This window comes from Anabrus simplex, chromosome 2 (assembly GCF_040414725.1).
Source record: "Anabrus simplex isolate iqAnaSimp1 chromosome 2, ASM4041472v1, whole genome shotgun sequence".
Lineage (NCBI taxonomy): Eukaryota > Metazoa > Arthropoda > Insecta > Orthoptera > Tettigoniidae > Anabrus > Anabrus simplex.
Genome location: NC_090266.1, coordinates 750161142 through 750184885, shown reverse-complemented (window position 1 = coordinate 750184885; position 23744 = coordinate 750161142). Strand labels below are relative to the sequence as shown.

The 23744-nt window shown below is 41.3% G+C and overlaps 1 protein-coding gene across 1 annotated transcript in view; it reads left to right on the top strand.

Annotated features, from left to right (window-relative positions):
* Positions 1-23744, top strand: part of LOC136863094 (uncharacterized) — a 324692-nt gene that overhangs the window by 207192 nt on the left and 93756 nt on the right. The window contains exon 3 of the mRNA XM_067139430.2: positions 19614-19826. Within this exon, the coding sequence (XP_066995531.2) occupies positions 19614-19826 (213 nt within the window). The remainder of the gene's footprint in view (positions 1-19613; positions 19827-23744) is intronic.

Genomic DNA, 23744 nt, shown 5'->3' with positions numbered 1-23744 from the left:
GTGTACAGACTGGGAAAGGGTAGCGCTGACGCTATTTCAGAATTATTTGATAAGATAATCAGCTATGTGGGAAACGACATGGAAAGGAATGTGATTCTACGGGGAGACCTCAATTTACCAAATGTCAATTGAAAGTACTGCGAATATGGGAAAGACAGCTGATTCAGAAAGTGAAGGAACCAACTAGAGTGAAGAATATTCCGGACGTGGTACTGGTAAAACCAGATGAGCTCTATAGAGAAACCGAAGTAATAGATGGTATTAGTGATCATGAAGCTGTTTATGTCGTAGTTAAAAATAAATGTGATAGAAAGGAAGGTCATAAAAGTAGGACTATTAGGCAGTACCATATGGCTGATAAAGCAGGCATGAGGGAGTTAAGAAAACGTAACTATGATCGGTAGAAAATGGCAGATAAAAATGTAAACAGACTGTGGGATGGGTTTAAAGCAATTGTTGAGGAATGTGAAAACAGGTTTGTAGAAGAGTTATAAATGGCTGTGTAAGTAAGGAGAAATTGAAGGAACTAGGAAATTGAATCTATTAAAAAAGTCAGCTAAGGATAACATGATGGCAAGCATAATTGTCAGTCATACAAATTTTAGTGAAAAATGGAAGAGCATGCATAGGTACTTTAAGGCAGAAGCAGGTTCCAAGAAGGATATTCCAGGAATCATTAATGAACAAGGGGAGTGTGTATGTGAGGATCTTCAAAAGGCAGAAGTATTCACTCAACAGTATGTAAAGATTGTTGGTTACAAGGATAATGTCCTGATAGAGGAGGTGACTAATACTAAAGAAGTATTCAAAATTACCTATGATAACAATGACATTTATACAAAGATAAAAAATGAAAAACTACAAAAGCGGCTGGAATTGATAAGATTTCTGGAGATATACTAAAGACAATGGGTTGGGATATAATAGCATATCTGAAGTACTTATTTCATTATTGTTTGCATGAAGGAGCTATACCGAATGAATGGAGATTTGCTGTAGTATACCCTGTGTATAAAGGAAAGGGTGATAGATATAAAGCTGAAAATTACAGGCCAGTCAGTTTGACATGCATTGCATGTAAGCTTTTGGAAAGAATTATTTCTGATTATGTTAGACATGTTTAAGAAATTAATAACTGGTTCGATAGAAGTCAGTTCGGGTTTAGGAAAAGTGATTCCACTGAATCTCAACTTGTAGGATTCCAGCAAGATATAGCAGATATCTTGAATTCAGGAAGACAAATGGTCTCTATAGGTATTGGCCTATCTAAGGCATTCGATAGGGTAAATAACGGGAGATTACTGACAAAAATGAGTGCAATTGGACGAGACAAAAGAGTGACTGAATGGGTGGCTATATTTCTATAAAATAGAACTCAGAGAATTAAAGTAGGCGAAGCTATATCTGACCCTGTAATAATTAAGAGAGGAATTCCTCAAGTCAGTATTATTGGACCTTTATGTTTTATTATATATATTTAAATGATATGAGTGAAGAAGTGGAATCAGAGATAAGGCTTTTTGCGGATAATCTTATTCTGTATATAGTAATAAATAAGTGTCAAGATTGTGAGCAACTGCAAAATGACCTCGATAACGTTGTGAGACGGAGAGCAGGCGATGGTATGATGATAATCGGGGTTAAAAGTCAGGTTGTGAGTTTCACAAATAGGAAAAGTCCTCTCTGTTTATAATTACTGTGTTGATGGGTTGAAAGTTCCTTATGGTGATCACTGTAAATACCTAGGTGTTTATATAAGGAAAGTTCTTCATTGGAGTAATCACATAAATCGGTTTGTAAATAAAGGATACATAACTCTGCACATGGTTATGAGGGCGTTTAGGGGTTGTAGTAAGGATGTAAAAGACAGGGCATATCATTCCCTGGTAAGACCCCAAATAGGGTATGGTGCCAGTGTTTAGGATCCTCACCGGGATTACTTGATTTGGGAACTGGAAAAAATCCAAAGATATGCAGCTCGATTTTTTCTAGGTGATTTCCGAAAAAGTAGCGTTACGAAAATGTTGCAAAGTTTGGGCTGGGGAGACTTGGGAAAAGGAGACGAGCTGCTCAACTAAATTGTATATTCCGAGATGTCAGTGGAGAAATGAAATGGCGTATGGCTTTTAGTGCCGGGAGTGTCCGAGGACATGTTCGGCTCGCCAGGTGCAGGTCTTTTGATTTGACACCCGTAGGTGACCTGCGCGCCGTGATGAGAATGAAATGATGATGAAGACGACACATACACCCAGCCCCCGTGCCAGCGAAATTAACCAATTAAGGTTAAAATTCCCGACCCTGCCAGGAATCGAACCCGGGATCCCTGTGACCAAAGGCCAGCACGCTAACCATTTAGCCATGGAGCCGAACGTCAGTGGAGAGATGGCCTGGAATGACATTAGTAGACGAATAAGTTTGAGTAGTGTCTTTAAAACTAGGAAAGATCTCCATATGAAGACAACGATGGAATTCAAGAGGACAAATTGGGGCAAATATTCGTTTATAGGAAGGGGAGTTAGGGATTGGAATAATTTACCAAGGGAGATATTCAATAAATTTCCAATTTCTTTGAAATTATTTAAGAAACGTCTAGGAAAACAACAGATAGGGAATCTGTAACGTGGGCGACTGCCCTAAATGCAGGTCAGTATTGATTGATTGATTGATTGATTGATTGATTGATTGATTGATTGATTGATTGATTGATTGATTGATTGATTGATTGATTGATTGATTGATTGATTGATTGAACAACAGAAGAGCTGAGTGCCTCAGAGAGTAGAGCACTGGTATTCTGAGACAATGTTGGCGGGTTCAATATCGGCTCAGTCCGGTGGTGTTTGAAGGTGCTCAAGTACCTCAACCTCGTGTCGGTAGATTTACTGGCACATAAAACAATTCTTGTGGGACAATATTCCGCCAACTCGGTAACTCTGAAAACCGAAAAATTAGTTAGTGTGAGGTAAAACTAATAATAGTATAAGAATCAACAGCATCAACTCTCAGTTCTTGTCAAGAGTCTGATTTAAAGAGTTTCGGTAGAGTTTAATATGGGGACCGACCAGTTTAGATACATGGACTTGGGAAACGCACGAATTCGAATTCTCCCATTGGCCATACGTAGCAAGGTTTGCCGTGGTTTCTCATTTATAACTACAAGCCCTGGTCTATTCTATCCTATAGACCTCATAAGAACCCAGTTCACAATGGACTAATCCTTTGTACCCGGTTATATATCGAATTAACTGATCATAACACCAAAACTTGTTTGAGGAGTCATCTATCGCTCAGTCCTAAGGTGAGAAAGCGTTGGTGAATAAGCCTAAATTAATGTGGAGGATTATAATTAGCACTGGGCATTCCGGCTCTTTGGTTGAATGGTCATGTTTCGCAGTGGCCTTCGATTTCTTGCTGGGATGGGGATTTTTGCCACGTCTGGTTAATTCTTCCAGCTCGAGGAAAGGAGTTCGTGCTCGTCTTAATCATCTCATCATCATCTGTTTACCCTCCAGGTTCGGCTTTTCCCTCGGACTCAGCGAGGGATCCCACCTCTACCGCCTCAAGGGTAGTGTCCTGGAGCTTCAGACACTTGGTCGGGGGATACAACTGGGGAGTATGACCAGTACCTCGCCCAGGCGGCCTCACCTGCTATAGTGAACAGGGGCCTTGTAGGGGGATGGGAAGATTGGAAGGGATAGGCAAGGATGAGGGAAGGGAGCGGTCGTGGCCTTAAGTTAGGTACCATCCCGGCATTCGCCTGGAGGTGAAGTGGGAAACCACGGAAAACCACTTCGAGGATGGCTGAGGTGAGAATCGAACCCACCTCTACTCAGTTGACCTCCCGAGGCTGAGTGGACCCCGTTCCAGCCCTCGTACCACTTTTCAAATTTCGTGGCAGAGCCGGGAATCGAACCTGGACCTCCGGGGGTGGCAGCTAATCACGCTAACCACTACACCACAGAGGCGGACGCTCGTCTTAATACACATCTTAATTTACGTACGACACATCATAATACCAAGTAATGTCCGGCTTCATGGTTAAATGGTTAGCGTGCTGGCCTTTGGTCACAAGGGTCCCGCGTTCGATTCCCGGCAGTGTTCCCTGGTACGGGGACTGGGTGTATGTGCCCTCTTCATCATAATTTCATCATCATCATGACGCGCAAGTCACCTACGAACGTCAAATCAAAAGACCTGCACCAGGCCTCTCCGGAGGCCACACGCTGTTATTATTACCAACCAATACAGAAACATACGTCAGTAATTACATCCTTCCACTTCGGTTTGGCGTCGGGAAGGGCAACCAGCCGTAAAGTTGGGCTTAATTATCACTAGTGCTGGCCCAAGTTCATTGGGAGAAGGGCAGAAATAATTAATATTGCGATAATTAGCATTATTGATGTTCCACTCTCTTGGTTGAGATTCGAATCACATATACTTGGAAACTCACATGGTGTTTTGAACCCAAAATGAGCAGGGGCGGCCCCACTAACCCCAAAAGCAACTGGGAACAGTTGAAGATCCTATGCTCTCTCTTTTCAAGAATATTTAATAAGACCTCGCCGCTTTTTCGTGTTATTTAAATCTAGGGACCCGTGAAAACATATCCCGTTATCTAAGAACCTCAAAATTAAGCGTAACTCTCTGTCTGCTCTTTAATGAAATTCACAGTAGTGTTGCAACATTTGAATTAGGTAGGGCGAGCAAGGCGCCACTTAGATCAGCATCCCACTTTCTAGTCAGCGTAGATCAACGAACTTCAGCATCACCTCTGTTCCATTCCTCTGAAATTTCATATCTCATTAGCCGTTTGCCCTGATATCTGCATCGCAAGAGAACCGGGGGGCCGAATTTGAGTTCTACCCCATGATGACTTTCGGTGAACAATATCAGTGTGATTTATGTCGGGAATTTTCCTTACTTACCAGAGAAAAATGCTAAGATTTGCTGGGATTTCTTGTCCAAATCTAACCTCAAATAATCATTGTTTCATCCTCCGAAGGTGGGACTTGATAATAGCGACACCGTCTCCGGCTGCTCCTCAAAGTGGCTGCGGTTCAAATCCCAGCCAAGGTATACGGGAGTTTTGAAACGTCACTTCCCCCTGGGGTTTAGGTGAATCGGAGATTACTGAAATGGAGTAATAGTAAAATAATTGATATTATTTTATTCGCCTAGATTTCAATTACTTGGTTTGAGATTCCTGAGATTACAAGTTGTAATTCCTTGCATAGGTGTTGCCTGGCCGAGGCGGTAAAGGCGTGCTCGGTTCACCCGTAAGGGCATGGTTCGAATCCCCGTCAGGAAGTCGTAAAATTTTAGAACAGAGATTTCCACTTCCGGAGGTGCACATTGTCCTGAGGTTCAATCAACCTACAACAAAAATGAGTACCTGGTTGATTCCTGGGTGCAAAGGCGGCCGGGCGTAGAGCTAACCACTCTACCCCATCAAGTGCCGAGGTTACGGATAGTGGAAGACTTTACCTTCCACCCCTCCAAGGGCCTTCATGGCCTGTACGGAGATTACTTTGCTTTTTACTTTAACTCTTTGAATGTTCTGCCTGTCTTGTACTAAACAGATTTATAAATGTATAACCGGCAGTCAGAATACTTAAAAATTTAGATTATAGGTAGATTTCATTTAGTATACTTTGTATCTATTCAGTGCGTGGAGAATACTCGCTTCTTGCCAAGGTGAATGAAACATGCGATTTAAGTTTTAGGATGACTAGTTCTTTTTTTTTCATCTTGACCGAGCTCGATAGCTACAGTCGCTTAAGTGTGGCCAGTTTCCAGTATTCTGAAGATAGTGGGTTCGAACCTCACTGTCAGCAGCCCTAAAGATGGTTTTCTGTGATTTTCATTTTCACGCCAGGCAAATGCTGGGGCTGTACTTGCATGAAGGCATCGGCCGCTTCCTTCTCACTCCTAGCTCTTTCCTATCTCATCGTCGCCATAAGATCTATCTGCATCGGTGCGATGTAAAGCAACGTGTATAATATCCCATCTTGTGGATTTATTTCAGTTTAAATGCTTGAATTTCCTGAACCTAATCTTGTCTTACGCTTTGATACAATGAACAACTCCAGTAGTTCAATTTAGATAATTACTATACTTGAAATTTGTAAAACTCAATCCACTCGTTGAAGTGCTGTCAATATTAAAGACTAATATTAATTATTATGTTAATGGATTTACGTGCTATTGACTATTTTTACTATTTTCGGAGACGACGAGGTGCCGAAATATTGTCGAAGTGCCGGTAAGAATACCGACATTGGACTGGAAAATTTAAGCACCTTCAAATTACACCGGACTGAACTGGGATCGAACCCGCAACTTCGGTTCAAAAGGCCAGCGCTCTATACTCTGACTCACTTAGCCCGGCGTACACTTCGAGTGGCTGAGCAAGGACTTACCACACCCCGGTTGTTCTGAAAATGAAAATCCACAGCCTGTTTCCAGTCATTCGACCGGGTCAGGAATGGAATGAATGAAGCCCCGTTCTAGCGGCGAGGATAGGAAATGTGCCGGCTGCCGAAGCCTGTCGCACTCCTCTGGGTCAATGATAAATGACTGAAAAATCAAATGAAATGTTAATGGAGAGTGTTGCTGGAATGAAATCAGACAGGGAAAACCGGAGTACCCGGAGAAAACCTGTCCTGCCTCCGCTTTGTCCAGCACAAATCTCACGTGGAGTGACCCGGGATTTGAACCACGGTATCCAACGGTGAGAGGCCGACGCGCTGCCGCCTGAGCCACGGAGACTTCCCGGTTGTTCTGCTGTCCTTTAAAAATCAATTTCGAGTATTTGGCGACCTCAGACAATAATTTAGGCCTATTTCTTTATTTCTTTATTATTGACAGCTGTTAATTTTGTCGCGCCACTCACTATGCAATCGTTTCCTATTTGTTTATCTTTTTTACTTTCGTTTCACCGACACAGACAAGTCTTACGGCGATGATGGGATAGGAAAGGGTACGAGTGGGAAGAAAGCGACCGTGGCCTTAGTCAAGGTCCAGCCTCATCATTTAGCTGGTATGAAAATGGGAAACTATGCAAAAAGATCTTCAGGGTTTCCGAGCGTGGGATTCGAACCCATCTCTCCTACAGCTACTGACGCAAATCGCGAAGCCATTTCGCACGGTACTCATTCCCTACGCACATGAATAAGAGATCGAATCACGAGTAATCCGATTGGCGTTCATAGTTGCGTAAATGAAAAGACCATTGTCAATGTAACTTCTTAGGGCCCCATTCCAGCCCTCGTACCACTTTTCAAATTTCGTGGCAGAGCCAGGAATCTTCTTCTTCTTAATCTGTTTACCCTCCAGGGTCGGTTTTCCCTCTGGCTCAGCGAGGGATCCCACCTCTACCGCCTCAAGGGCAGTGTCCTGAAGCTTCAGACTCTGGGTCTGGGATACAACTGGGGAGGATGACCAGTACCTCGCCCAGGCGGCCTCACCAGCTATGCTGAACAGGCCTTACGGGGGAATGGGAAGATTGGAAGGGGTAGACAAGGAAGATGCAAGGAAGCGGCCGTGGCCTTAAGTTAGGTACCATCCCGGCATTTGCCTGGAGGAGAAGTGGGAAACCACGGAAAACCACTTCGAGGATGGGTGAGGTGGGAATCGAACCCCCCTCTACTCAGTTGAGCTCCGGAGGCTAAGTGGACCCCATTCCAGCCCTCTTACCACATTTCAAATTTCGTGGCAGAGCCAGGAATCTAACCCGGGCATCCGGGGATTATTATTATTATTATTATTATTATTATTATTATTATTATTATTATTATTATTATTATTATTATTATTATTATTATTATTATTAATTTAAAATTGTATACATTTTGAACCACTACTTTGGTCTAAATATTACAGTAATATTACAGGTTCGATTACCTGTTCTTTCCAGAATTTCACTGAATATGGCCCAGTGCGGCACCATCCAACGTGGTCGTGTCAATACTGTAATAGACAGAGGAATTGAAATTGCATACACCTCCTCATATAAACTATATAGAAGTATACAGTAATACAGACACCCACACTTGTTCAGACCCCTCAGTAAAAAGTGTTATAAGGCACGACCTACACCCACTCATCTACACAAGGCTAATAACCAAGTATGTCCCTATTTTCCAGAGTGAGTCAAAGCAAATCCATTTCCGTATAGGCCATGAAGGCCCTTGGAGGAATGGGAGGTAAGGCTTCCACTACGCGTAACCTCTGTACTAAGTGGCATAGGGTGGTTACCCCTTTATGTCAGGCTGTCTTTTTACCCCCAGGAATTAAACTGATACTCATTTTTAATGTAGGTTGAGTGAACCTCACGTGCCTCTTCACTTCCTAACAACGAATCGAGCCCACGATCTTTCGGTTGAACCGGGCACGCATTTACTGTTTGGGGTACCTAGAGTGGGTTTCTAATGCCGTATTTCTTCGAATCCAAGACAATGGTTTTTTTTCTCAGTATTTCATGTGAAAAATCAAGCGACGTCTTGCATTCGCGACCTAACACTAATGAACACCATTGGCAACGTCCATGGTTAAAGTGGTTAGCGTGCTGGCCTTTTGTCACAGGGGTCCCGGGTTCGATTCCCGATTACCACTTGCAACTACCACGGTAACCACACTGCTTCTTTTCACCCCCTGCGCACGCGCACACAAAACTCGTTGACAACCAACGACCGCCTCTTTATTGTACATCGCCAGCCGCAGGAACCGATTGTACAGTGCCTCTGTGTAACGTCATTGAATCTCGGGAAATAGTGAAGAGAAAATGTCGTTATATTAGCCTCTACAAAAACTGAAGAATGGCATCAAAACATGCAAACTTTCGAATTCTTAGAAAGGCCACGGCTACTCAATGACTGAGTTAAAACGCGTCTACTGTACCTGACGCTAAGTAAAATAAAGTATTATAGACAGGAGGAATATTTTCGTGACGGATCGTCGTATTGTAAAGATACGTGGAACAGGTATTACCGATAAATTTTCAACGGGTTCTCGTCGATATTATGATGCTAATTTTAAGTTAATGCTTAATAAACACTCGGAAATGTAGAATATTGTGCAGCTGCAAGAAAACACGGCTTAGGCCTAACTAAAGCCAATATTCAGCGTTAGCGTGAAGACTAAAAAATGCGTAGGCCTACTGTACAAAAAATGCATCCAGTGGCTCGCAACAAGAACACTTGGCGTGAAGACATAGTCTAAAAATGCGTACTGTACAAGAAAGGCATTCACATGATTTTAAAAAGCACAATTTAAGCCTCATTTAAATATTTTGAAGGAAAAAGTGGGGTTCGTCTTGGATTTGGAGAAATACGGTAATAACATTCAGAGATTCAATACTGTATCTATGTTCTCCTGTAAGAGTTTTTACATATCAGGTAATCTACCTACAGGAAACCAAACCAGACACCATAACGAAACAGTACAGAAGGGCCATGACCTACCAAGAGACCGCTGCTCAGTCCGAGGGCCTGCAGATTATGAGGTGTCGTGTGATCAGCGTAACGAATCCTCTCGGCAGTTAATTCTTGGCTTTCTAGACTGGGCCGCCATCTCACAGTCAGATAGCTCTTCAATTATAATCACGTGGCCTTAATTAAGGCACAGCCCCAGAATTTGCCTGGTGTGAAAATGGGAGACCATAGAAAACCATCTTTAGGGCTGCCGACAGTGGGGTTCGAACCCACTATCTCCCGAATACTGGATACTGGCCGCACTTAAGCGACTACAGCTATCGAGCTCGGTATATTCTTTTTTTGTAAGACATGGAACATCGCGCTACCACAGGCTGGGATTGGAATGGGAAGGTATCGGCCGTGGGCTAGACACGAAATGTGTCTAGTGTAAAAATGGGAAACCAAGGAAGACAAACTTCAGGAGCGGCTGGCGGTAAGAATTGAACCTACTTCTTCCCGAAAGCAAACTTACGGTTACGTGACCTGTGACACATGCCAATCACTCAGTTTTAAAATGTCAATAAGTAATAATAATAATTCTTATTGTACTAGCAGTTACCCTTGGCTTCGCAGGCGTGGATTTCGTTATCTGATAAAAGTAATAGTTCATCGGCATTGTACATTATCTGAAAATCCCTAAAGTATAAAAACTCAGCGAAAAATTGAGTTTCATTTTCCCCAGAAAATCTTTGTAAGCCACGTTTGTGGTATTGCCTTTTGGGGCTAAGGAAACCATGCGACATAGAACTGTACATGTGGGCAACAGTCTTCTCTCAAGTCGAAAACAAACAAAAGATACATTTGTCTCAATTTCATAGGAGATTACAAATAAGTTACCTATATCCACGTCTGTAAAATCTTCAGTTTTTGAGTATCCCCACAAAAAGAATTCAACCCCTTTATCAGTCCTTCCCCCACCGCCACCTAAGCGGATTTTCTGAAAACAAAAATACATGTTTCTTTATTTTTAAAGGAGATTCCAAATACCAGTTTTCACGTCTGTAACATCTTCACTTTTTGAGATATAAGTATCCTTGTAAAATGAATTCATCTTCTTTCTCACTTCTTTCCACACTTCTCTCCCCTAAGTGGACTTTCCGGAAACAAAAATATGTGTTTCCTTACTTTAAAAGGAGATTCAAAATACCAACTTTCATATCTGTAACGTCTTCAGTTTTGGAGATATAAGTATCCTCATAAACAGAATTTAACTCCTTCTTTACTTATTATCACTCCCCCCTTAAGTCGATTTTTCGAAAACAAAAAAATGCATGTTTCTTCATTTTTAAAGGAGATTCCAAATACCAATTTTCACGTCTGTAACATCTTTAGTTTTTCAGATATAGGTATCCTCAATCAAATAATTCAAATAATTTTTCAGTTCCTTCATGCCTTTAACTGAATTTTTCAAAAACAAAAGAAGACCTGTTTCTTTATTTTTAAAAGCGATTCCAAATACCTATTTTCACGTCTGTAACATCTTAGTTTTTGATATATAAGTATCCGTATACCAAGAATTCAGCTAATTTTTAAATTCATTCACCCCCCTTAAGTGGATTTTTCGAAAACAAAAGAATACGTGTTCCTTTACTTTGAAAGAAGATTCCATATACAAATTTTCATGTCTGTAACGTTTTAGAGAAATAAGTATCCTCGTAAAAGTAATTCAACTCCTTTTTCACCCTTTAACCCCCCTGTTAAGTTGATTTCCTCACCCCCACCCCCAAAGTTGATTCCAAATACCAATTTTCACGTCTATAACCTTAATTTTTTGAGATACAGGTATCCCCACAAAAAGAATTCAATTTTTTCACTTCCTTTTCCTTTGAGTGAATTTTCCGAAAACAAAAAAATACGTGTTTCTTTACTTAAAAAAGAGCTTCAAAATACCAATTATCACGACTGCATAGCTTTTGAGACATGTGTACCCTCACAGAAAGAATTCAACTCATTTTTCAACGCCTCCTCCCCCCCACGTTCATTTTCCTCCAAAAATGCTTGTTTCTTTATCCTTGAAGGAGATCGACAATACAAATTTTCACGTCTGTAACATCTTTGGTTTTTTAGATATAAGTATCATCATACAAATAATTTTCCTAAGATTTCAAAGTTTCACCACTCCCCCCCCCCCCCAACTAGATTTCTGAAAAGCAAAAGAATACATGCTTCTTTATTTTTAAAGGAGTTTACAAACACCAATTTTCACGGTTTCAGCATCTTCAGTTTTTGAGATATAAGTATCCTCATACAAGGAATTCAACTAACTTTCCAGTTCCCTCCCTCCCCCCAAGTGGATTTTCCGAAAAATACATACTTCTTTATTTTTAAAGGGACTCCAAATACCAATTTTCATGCCTGTAATAACTTCAGTTTTCGAGATATCACTATCCTAATAAAAATAATTCAACCCACTTTTCAATCCTTTTTACCCCCTTAAGTGTTTTCTTCGAAAACAAAATATATGATTCTTGGTTTTTAAAAGAGATTAAAAGTACCAATTTTCACGTCTGTAACTTGTTAAGGTTTTGAGATATACTGTAGTTATGCTCATTTTAAAATTCGCCCCCTTTATCAGTTCCCCTTATATGGATTTTCAGAAAAACAAATTATGCGCGTTTCTTTACTTTTACAGGGTATTCCAAATACCAAGTTTCGTGTGTGTAACATGTTACGTTTCTGAGATGTACTGCAGATATAGTCTTTTAAAAAATCACCCCCTTTATCACACCTGTTCACACACCCTCCCACCCCCCATTAATTTGATTTTTCAAAAACAAAAAAAATACGTGTTTCTTAATTTAGGATTAGATTTCAAACACCAATTTTCATGTCTCTAACCTCTTCAGTTTTTGAGATATATGTATGCTCATAAAACGTATTCAACCCCTTTTTCACCTTTTTTACCCCCTTATTGGGATTTTCCGAAAACAAAACAATACGTGTTTCTTTATTCTTAAAAGAGATGCCAAATACCAATTTTTACGTCTGTAAACTTTTAAGTTTTTAGATATAGATATACTCATTCAAAATTCACCCCCTTTTCACCCATTGACGAAGGCACATCCAAAAATCCTCCCTTAGTGAGCACCTACACTCTGATACAAATGTATCCTCAAAATTTCATTTCTGTATGTCCAGTAGTTTTGACTCGGCGATGATGGATCAGTCAGTCAGTCAGTCAGTCAGTCAGTCAGGACATGGTATTTTATATATATGGATATGGTCCGGCTCCCTGACTGACTGGTCAGCATTGTGGCCTTCGGTTCAAATGGTTATATCCCGACCAGATCGGGGATTTTTACTGTATATGGGTAATTCCTATGGCTTGGGGATTGTGTGTTCAGGTTCGTCTTAATACATATTTCCATCTACAAACTATACGCCACACTGCCAACAACGACAGAAACACACAATAGTGAATACATCCCTCCTCGTATGGTTGACCTGAGGGAGGACATACGGTCGTATAACTGGGCCAAACCACACCAATAGCCTACCCAAAGTAGTTAGGAAAAAGCACAGAATTTAAAAAATATCATATGATCTGTGATGCTGAAATATTAGCGTTATTCAGCTAAATAGTCCACCTCGTCTCTTTCTTACTCAATGTACCGAGCGAGTTGGCCGTGCGGTTAGGGGCGCGCAGCTGTGAGCTTACATTCGGGAGATAGTGGGTCGAATTTCACTGTCGGCAGCCCTGAAGATGATTTTCTGTGGTTTCCCATTTTCACACCAGGCTGTATCTTAATTAACGCCATGACCGCTTCCTCGCCACTTGTAGCCCTTTCCTATCCCATCGTCGCCATAAGACTTATATGTGTCGATGCGACGAAAAGCCAAATGAAAAAAGTAAAAATACGTATTCAGTGTCAATCAAACAGAAGTTTATAATTCCCAAATGTGGCGGCCTTCATCATACTCTTGTTTCTCTCGGTTCACTCGAGATAAGGGCGAGGTATTGTATGTATGTTTTATCAACAAAGTGTGAATCATGCAGCATGCTCTCTGAAAGCATCACTTTCTGTCTAATGCCTACACATACAAAACCCTTTAATATTTCCAAAAGCACTCGTCGGATTTGAAAAATAAGCACATCTCTGAACTTGTTGCTCGATTCTTTGTTGTTCTTCTTTTTACAACTTTGCTTTACGTCTCACCGACAAAGATAGCTCTTAAGGCGACGATGGAATAGGAAAGGCCTAGGAGTGGGAAGGAAGCGGCCGTGGCCTTAATTAAGGTAGCAGCATTTGCTTGGTGTGAAAATGGGAAGCCACGGAAACCCATTTTCAGAGCTGCCAACTATGGGGTTCGAAACCACTATCTCCCGGATGCAAGCTGATAGCTGTGCGCCCCTAACCACACGGCCAACACGCCCGGTCTTTGTTGTTCTACTTGGTAAAATTAGTATACATCTATTTAAAAGAAAATTTCTACCGATTTCTCGGTAATTACGTACGTGATGGAGATGAATTGGTCAGAGTTTATACACCTCTCAATACAATTTAAGAATTTAAAAAATGGAATGTCTATATTTTTTAAAAGGTGGACTACTTATCTGAATAAACCTGTATATTTTGAGACTGACGCCAAGGAGGATTCTAACGTTACAATTCTTCACATTAAATGCCGACTGACTGAGCAGTGATTTGATTCAGCAAATTTGTAAAAAAAAAAAAAAAAAAAAAAAAAAAAAAAAAAAAAACGAGTGTTCAATCAATTGCTCCACACCGCCGACTAGACATCGTTAAATGTCATCGACCTAAGCCAGGATAGAACCCATGAACCAAAAGGATTTAAAGATACATCGAACAAGTAAGAAGTAACAGCAGGCAGTGAGGCCAAAAGAAGGACAAACATATGTTTAAGGAGTTGTTTGAAAATCCTGTTAACGACATAATTCTCTCCTAATTATTATGGAAAATGAGCTTCCGCATTTCAATAAGCTAATGCTCACCTGAGTTATAACCTTGAGATTTTAATTGGTTTGAGTAGGAGACAGTAAGTGTGTTAGTGGAGAAACGTGTCTCTCCCCCATAGACAGAGAATCCGGGGTCAAGAGCAGGAACTCTCGAGTATATACCCAAAATCTCGTTCCTAAGAGGACCCAATTTGAAACCGCAAATATTTCTGTTCGTCATACCCTAATTTAAAATTGAGAACACTGGTTGTACATCTCCATTGTGCAAGTAATGAGATTCAGTGTGCTTTTCAAGGATAGGGTTTTGTCTTGACTACGCAAAGGCTCCAGTTAAACAAGGTTAAACAAGAGAGTTGACTTGGTCCCTTGTTCTCCACTTTCGCTGCGAGAGAATTCCTTCATCCCTTGAAATGAAGTGCCGCATTGTGACGTATTGATGCAGTATCTCCTTTTCTTATGATTAGAATAGGCCTATCTGTTTGCATGTTCCCTTTAACTGCTTAGGTTCTCACGGCCAGCCACAGTACTGTATGTGGGAGACCACATCCCTTGTAGACCACGGTCTACACCCCAGAAAACTTTTACATAGAATTTCTTCGTATTTACATGACTTGACCACAAGGCCCTTACTTTTCGGTGTTTAGGATATTTAGTTTCCTCTTTTATAATCGATTATCAGGGTTTGATAATCGTGTGGGAATGGCTTCTAAAAACCATCATCGCTATGAAAAACTCTCGTACTCATTGAACACGCTCGCGATGGAGTTCAGAAATACCTTTCGTCCTTCTCCCTACTGTAAGAGGACTTCTTTTCCGTCTCCCGTATTGTTGTGGTAGAATAATAATAATGTTATTGGCTTTACACCCCACTAACTACTTTTACAGTTTTCGGCGACGCCGAGGTGCCGGAATTAAGCCCCTCAGGAGTTCTTTTTACGTGCCAGTAAATCTACCGACACGAGGCTGACGTATTTGAACACCTTCAAATACCACCGAAGTGAGCCAGGATCGAACCTGCCAAGTTTGGGTCAGAAGGCCAGCGCCTCAACCGTCTGTGCCACTCAGCCTGACGGTTGTGGTAGATATTCCAAATATAATAATATTATTAATCAATATCATCATCACCGGGCGAGTTGGCCGTGCGTGTAGAGGCGCGCGGCTGTGAGCTTGCATCCGGGAGATAGTAGGTTCGAATCCCACTATCGGCAGCCCTGAAGATGGTTTTCCGTGGTTTCCCATTTTCACACCAGGCAAATGCTGGGGCTGTACCTTAATTAAGGCCACGGCCGCTTCCTTCCAACTCCTAGGCCTTTCCTATCCCATCGTCGCCATAAGACCTATCTGTGTCGGTGCGACGTAAAGCCCGTAGCAAAAAAAAAATATCATCATTATCATCAACGTATGGAATCAGCTACCTCACGCAGACATTTTAATCTGATGTAATTTTGGCTGTCTGCGCGTTGATTTCGACATTCCGTTTTACTGTGCCAGAATGTTCTGTGCCTGCTGGGTGATCTGTGGTCGAGTTTTCATTCATTTTGTCGGGTAAACACCAAATGTGTCACCAGAAATATTTACATGCTGACACTGTACGACATGAAATGCTGAAAAAAATTATTCCTGCGGTCAAAAATCCGACTACCTATGCCGTGTTTGAACCCACGAACTTGGGCGGGTGTGTAAAGAAATAATAATAATAACTATAATAATAATTATAATTATTATTATAATAATAATTATAATAATAGATACAGGGATTTATCGTGGAACGCAGAGGCAAGGAAGCGCATGGGGTGAATGGCTGGATAGGGGATCACTTTGAGCAAAAATGTACTTTAATAAACATTGGAAATTTTATTTCTTTCTTCTCTTAAAACCCAAATAGACTAATCTAGTGATTCAACAAGAAGTAGTTGAAAAATTACTTGACAATATTCACATTTAACAACAAGCTCCTCAGCTCCAACGATACATTGGACTTAGAAGTCCTAAATCAGTTACAAGATTAATTGGGAAAACTCCCAGTCGTTAACCTACATATCAAAGAGCATAATAGCTCCTGACAGGTACAACATCATGAAAGAGCATAATTATTGTTTCGAACAGGTATACATTATAGAGTCTGAGCTTCAAATACATAGAGGCTAGCCTCAATAAAACGATATGTCACTTGTTACATTCTCAATTACACAATTAACCAATTAGGTGGCCCCACTTCATGGTGTTCATAAATAGGTTGCCCCATTGTAGGCTTATCAATTTAAAAATTTCACACCCAGGTTAAGTACTGTTCCCCAAGGGAACCTCACCGTGGACAGAGTTACCCACAAAACCATAAAGAATGTACAGGGGTATATTACCCATTCTACTAGGGCTTAAATAAGGAAAAGAAAAGGTTACATTAAAAACAGGCCATTAACAAAAGGTAAGGAAGCGAAACACCAGCACTCCTTAGAAGAATGTTCTGAAAAAGACAAGAACATAAGTGGGCTTAAGACCCAATGACACAGAGGATAATCCCATGCTTAATAGGGTGACTAAAAGGGGAACGTGTAAAGACCGAGACAAATTACCTAAATTTACAGGTTGAAAAATTTTAGTCACCCAGCTCAAAAGTAAAAGGAGAGAGTTCCGAGTGTTCCCAGTTGGGAATAAACATTGAGGTCCGAAGACTGCGCAGAAGATCCTATATTTCAGCAAAAAAATATACATATTAGATTTTAAGAAAAACTGCTGAAATCTTCTCCTCGAAACACACGCCGGCACAATTACATGTTTAGGTAAATTCTGCCATTACTTGTCAGCGCTGGATCCTCTTCAAGCCGGTAACCCTCTGCCACCTGCCTCCTGCCGGGTCGAGCTTCAGTGCAGTCAGTTGGCATTTACAAGGGCTTAAATGCGACAGTTAGTTTACTGCCACTTTAAATAACCTCTTTTCAAGACCAGATATCAGCACACGCCATCTTTCGAAACCTATAACAATCGAAGCGATGTATACATACAATTATTATTATTTTTATGCTATTTGCTTAACGTCGCACCGACACAGATAGGTCTTATGGAGACGATGGGACAGGAAAGGCCTAGAAATGGGAAGGAAGCGGCCGTGGCCTTAATTAAGGTACAGCCCCAGCATTTGCCTGGTGTGAAAATGGGAAACCACGGAAAACCGTCTTCAGGGCTGCCGACAGTAGGGTTCGAACCCACTATCTCCCGGATGCGAGCTCACAGCTGCGCGCCCCTAACCGCATGGCCAACTCGCCCGGTAATGCAATTATTTAATATTACTGGGTGGAGAGTAGCATTGTAGTAATAACGTTATGTATGTGTAGCTGTAATCTAATACATACATACATCTTTATAATGCACTAATAATAATAATAATCTCCTTCTTCTACTACTACTAATACTACCGCTTCTTCCACATCTGTGGGGTCGCGGGGTGAACTCTGTCGCCCATGTGGATTTGGCCCTGTTTTACGGACAGATGCCCTTCCTGACGCCAACCCTATATAGAGGGATGTAATCACTATTGAGTATTTCTGTGGTGGTTGGTAGTGTATTATGTTGCCTGAATATGAAAAGGAAAATTTTGGGACAAAGGCAAACACCCAGTCCCCGAGTCAGAAGAATTAATCAGACGCGATTAAAATCCCCGACCCGGCCGGGAATCAAACCCGGAACCCTCTGAACCCAAGGCCTCAATCCTGACCATTCAGCCAATGAGTCTAATAATAATAATAATAATAATAATAATAATAATAATAATAATAATAATAATAATAATAATAATAATAATAATATTGGCTTTACGCCTCAGTAACTACTTTCACAGTTTTGGTTTCTCGTTTTCACGCCAGGAACATGCTGGTGCTGAACGTAAAGATAAGGCCATGTTCTCTCCTTCCCTGCCCAATACCATCATCGCCGTAACACCTGTCTGAGTACGTGCGACGTCAAGCCAATAACAAAATAAACTTTGATGCCTTCAGTATTCAGTCTGCAACCCCCTGTAAATGAACTAACTGCTTTTCACAGCTCTCAATTTACAAACTAACACTGAGACCTCCTCTCATTTCAAACCTTGAAATTATTAAAATCTGAGACTAACCATCACCTTCTAGATTTCCTTCTACTTAGGCCTACTTCTCTTCCCTCCCTTCCATGATCGAGTAAATTATTCTGCTTCGTAACTTATCCTACTTCATTCGCCTTACGTAACTACACCACCGAATCCCTCACTCAAACATCTTATTTCTTCATTGCGAATAACTTCTGACGACTTCATCAGCTTTATTCCTTGGCTTTCTTGACTGAAGCGAACTGAGCCAACAGAACGTGGTGTTCCTAAGCTGTTACCAATCCAATACTGACCACGCACAATGTCGCTTAGTTGTGATGTTAGGACGAGAAACAGTGTGTATATAGGGCATAAATCGGAAACAGATTGTGTGGTGTAGTTCGTTATGCGCTTAGCTAATGTGTTCAAGGTTGCCTACACTAACACCGGAAGAGTCGATTGGTATTTAAGAGTGCTTAAATGTGAGAAACCAGTGTCAGTACATTTACTACACGTCAAGGAACTACTTTTAGGCAAAATATCTTCACTTAGTAGATGGAGAAACGCTAAACACAGAATAAAGCTTGTGACTAAGATGCTCCTAATCCCTAATTAATAACAACGGAACTATATCTATACTAATATGGAATTCGATTCAGAACTATGTGGGTATCGGCAAGGACAGTTACTTCAGTAAAATCAACATCAATAGAATTTCATCCTTGTCCGCCATTACAAAAAAAAATTCTTGTATGTTAGACAGCTGGGTTAAGTGGCTCACACAGTTGAGGCACTGGCTTTCTGGCTTCAACTTGGTAGGTTCGATCCTGGCTCAGTCCGGTGGTATTTGAAGGTGCTCAAATATGTCAGATCAGCCTCGTGTCGGTAGATTTACTGGAACGGGAAATAACTCCTGCTGGACTAAATTCCAGCACATCGGCGTCTCCGAAAACCGTAAAAAGGTAGTTGGTGGGACGTAAAAGCAACAACATTATATCTTAGACATTAATGTATTGGGGTATGAAAAATTAGGGTCTTCAAAAAATTGTTATGTACCTGTATTAAAATTTATATTCATATTACTGTTAAAATTAAATTCCCTTCTTGTCCGTTTTTGTTGTTGTTGTTGTTGTTTACTGAATATTGTTTCTTATCTTTGCAGAGGCATGTTCTCCAACGTGAGACGATGTCGTTCTCGCGATACTGGTCAACATTTTGCCGCCAAGTTCTCCAGCAGAGCGCGGTACGGTGAAGACTGTAGTCCAGAAATCCACCACGAGATTGCTTTGCTGTCCCTGTGCTCACCATCACCGCGGATCATCCGCTTGCACGACGTCTTCGAGACGGAGCTAGAGATAATAATCGTGTTGGAATAGTAAGTAGCATATTTGATACTGCGGGGTATGTCTGTCACTATGACTAGGTGGTCAGAGTCTTAACCTTTGGTCCTCGGGGCCTTGGGTTCGATTCCTAGCAGGGAAGAGGTATTTTAATTGTATAAGTTTAATTTCCTTGGCTCGGGACCTAGATGTTTCTATTGTCCACAACTGTCTTGCAATTCACATACAACACTATCCTCTACCACACTAATATGCAATTTCTCGGCAGGTGTCACCTTCCTCGTCGGAGGGTCTGACTAATAAGAGTTGCACCAGACTAGCAATAGCCACACAAAGGTATTATTTTAAGGGTGCATCTAAATTAGACCGATGAAGCGCGGAGAACTGATGTTAAATAATTCTTTTAAAGAACCCATGTACTACAACGTCTCATTTAAACGCAACAAGGCATTATGTAATTAATTTGGGAAATGTACGGAAATGTGTTAAAGTAATTAGTTATTTATACAATTCAATTAATTTAAAAAATAACCCGTAATGTTACGCGTGTCGTGAAAGAGACAAAATAAACGAAACAAAAAGCGGATGAAATACTGATTATTCTTCTGTACGCCATAGGCTTCGAATACTTTTGTTCACTCAGTCCGAAACGAGGTAGTAATGGAACAATGCTGCTGAGAATATGAATTTTAAAAAAACTGCGCGAAAGCATGACGCTGAATACAACAACTCCTCAAACTGGATGAAATTATGGGTAGAAGCAATTGACTGTGTGCCAGAAGCCAACAGAGTGGAAACAGGATACTGTATACAAGATATCAAGAAACCAGACGGAGGGTACTGTGTACAGGCAGTCATCAAACTGGGTGGAATAATGGATTGAGCATTATAGCATTATACTGTGACTCAGGAGTCAACAATTGCATTCGGGAGAAAGTTGGTTCGAACCCCGCTGTCGGCAGCCCCGAACTGAAGACGGTTTTCCGTGGTCCCTTATTTTCACACCAGGCAAATGCCGGGATTGTACCTTAATTAAGGCCACGGTCGCTTCCTTCCTACTCCTAGCCCTTTCCTATCCCATCGTCACCATAAGACCTAAAGCAAATTGTTAGTAAGAAGAAAAAGAATTTAACAAACAGAGTAGAATCAGGATTCTGTGCACAGAAAGTCAGAAATCTGGGTTGAATCATAAACTGAGCATTATACAGCGTGTCAGAAGTCAACAGAGTGGGAACAGGATACTGTGCATAGGAAGTCAGTAGACTGGGTGAAATAACGGACGAGAGCATTATACTATTTGTCAAAAGTCAACAAACAGAGTGGGAACAGTATAGTGAGCACAGTAAGTCAACAAGCTGGGTGGAATCATGGACTTAGCCTTATACTGTGTGTCAGAAGTCAACAAACAGAGTGGGAACAGAATGCTTAGCACAGGAAGTCAACAGACGGGGTGGAATCATGGTTGGAGCATTAGACTGTTTGTCAGAAGTCAACAAACAGAGTGGGAGCAGAATACGTAGCACAGGAAGTCAACAGACTGGGTGGAATCATGGTTGGAACATTATACTGTTTGTCAGAAGTCAACAAACAGAGTGGGAGCAGAATACGTAGCACAAGAAGTCAGCAGACTGGGTGGAATAATGGATGATAGCATTCTGCTGTGTGTCAGAAGTCAACAGACAGAGTGGGAACAGAATGCTTAGCACAGGAAGTCAACAGACTGGGTGGAATCATGGTTGGAGCATTATACTGTTTGTCAGAAGTCAACAAACAGAGTGGGAGCAGAATACTGAGCACAGTAAGTCAACAAGCTGGGTGGAATCATGGACTTAGCGTTATACTGTGTGTCAGAAGTCAACAAAAAGTGTGGGAACAGTATACTGAGCACAGTAAGTCAACAAGCTGAGTGAAATCATGGACTTAGCGTTATACTGTGTGTCAGAAGTCAACAAACTGAGTGGGAACAGAATGCTTAGCACAGGAAGTCACCAGACTGGGTTGAATCATGGTTGGAGCATTATACTGTTTGTCAGAAGTCAACAAACAGAGTGGGAGCAGAATACGTAGCACAGGACGTCAGCAGACTGGGTGGAATAATGGGTGATAGCATTATGCTGTGTGTCAGAAGTCAACAGACAGAGTGGGAACAGAATGCTTAGCACAGGAAGTCAACAGACTGGGTGGAATCATGGTTGGAACATTATACTGTTTGTCAGAAGTCAACAAACAGAGTGAGAACAGAATGCTTAGCACAGGAAGTCAACAGACTGGGTGGAATCATGGTTGGAGCATTATACTGTGTGTCAGAAGTCAACAAACAGAGTGGGAACAGAATGCTTAGCAAAGGAAGTCAACAGAGTGGGTGAAATCATAGTTGGAGCATTATACTGTTTGCCAGAAGTCAACAAACAGAGTGGGAGCAGAATACGTAGCACAGGAAGTCAGCAGACTGGGTGGAATAATGGATGATAGCATTATGCTGTGCGTCAGAAGTCAACAGACAGAGTGGGAACAGAATGCTTAGCACAGGAAGTCAACAGACTGGGTAGAATCGTGGTTGGAGCATTATACTGTTTGTCAGAAGTCAACAAACAGAGTGGGAGCAGAATACTGAGCACAGTAAGTCAACAAGCTGGGTGGAATCATGGACTTAGCGTTATACTGTGTGTCAGAAGTCAACAAACAGTGTGGGAACAGTATACTGAGCACAGTAAGTCAACAAGCTGAGTGAAATCATAGACTTAGCGTTATACTGTGTGTCAGAAGTCAACAAACAGTGTGGGAGCAGAATACTGAGCACAGTAAGTCAACAAGCTGGGTGGAATCATGGACTTAGCGTTATACTGTGTGTCAGAAGTCAACAAACAGAGTGGGAACAGAATGCTTAGCACAGGAAGTCACCAGACTGGGTGGAATCATGGTTGGAGCATTATACTGTTTGTCAGAAGTCAACAAACAGAGTGGGAGCAGAATACGTAGCACAGGACGTCAGCAGACTGGGTGGAATAATGGGTGATAGCATTATGCTCTGTGTCAGAAGTCAACGGACAGAGTGGGAACAGAATGCTTAGCACAGGAAGTCAACAGACTGGGTGGAATCGTGGATGGGAGAATTATTCAGTCAGCAAAGTGGGAGCAGGATACCATGCTCAGGAATTCAACAAAATGCAACACTTTGTAAAATGTAATAGAACTAAGTGTTTCTCGATTTACAGCTAGCACTGAGACGTTTTCTCTCGTTCTTTACACCTATTACCTTGAAATGTAATTACCTGTTACCTTGAAAAAAGCAACTGGAAATGAAGTCATGGGAAGAAATTTGATACTGCCTTAGTGTACGACAGAATGACTCTGAGCACCAGACTGTTGAAAATAGGTGGTAAAAACATTATACCGGTGCTGAGAACATTTGATAATGGATTTTAGATAGCTCGTGGTACCGCAACAATCGCCCAAGTGTTCTTTGATGAACTCCGGAATTAGTCGCTCTGAATGTAATATATACACTGTGGATGTTCTTTACAGATATTTTTCTGCTGTGTTTTCTTTAATCACTGATACGACTAACGTATAGTTTAATCCATACATACCTTGGTGTTTTACTGTGAAATCATATCTCCACCGTCCGTGCTCACACAGCCTAAAAGCAGCAGCGCATACAACTTACTTGAGTCCTCCAGTACAGATACATTGCATGCATTTTCATGACATCACAATTGTAAATCTTACATCATCATCTACAAAGAAAATTGTGATGTGAAATCAACACTCTGAAGAAACACTTCAGACTGTTTTATCCTCGGTTTGATCAGAGCACTTTCGTTCTCGTACCGTATCCGTATCAAAACCAACTACAAAACAGACTGAAGTTCTGTGTTGCTCTGGAGGTACGGAACGACAAGGTATCTCAAATATCGGAGATGTATATGTACATTATAAAACACCTGCCCCGT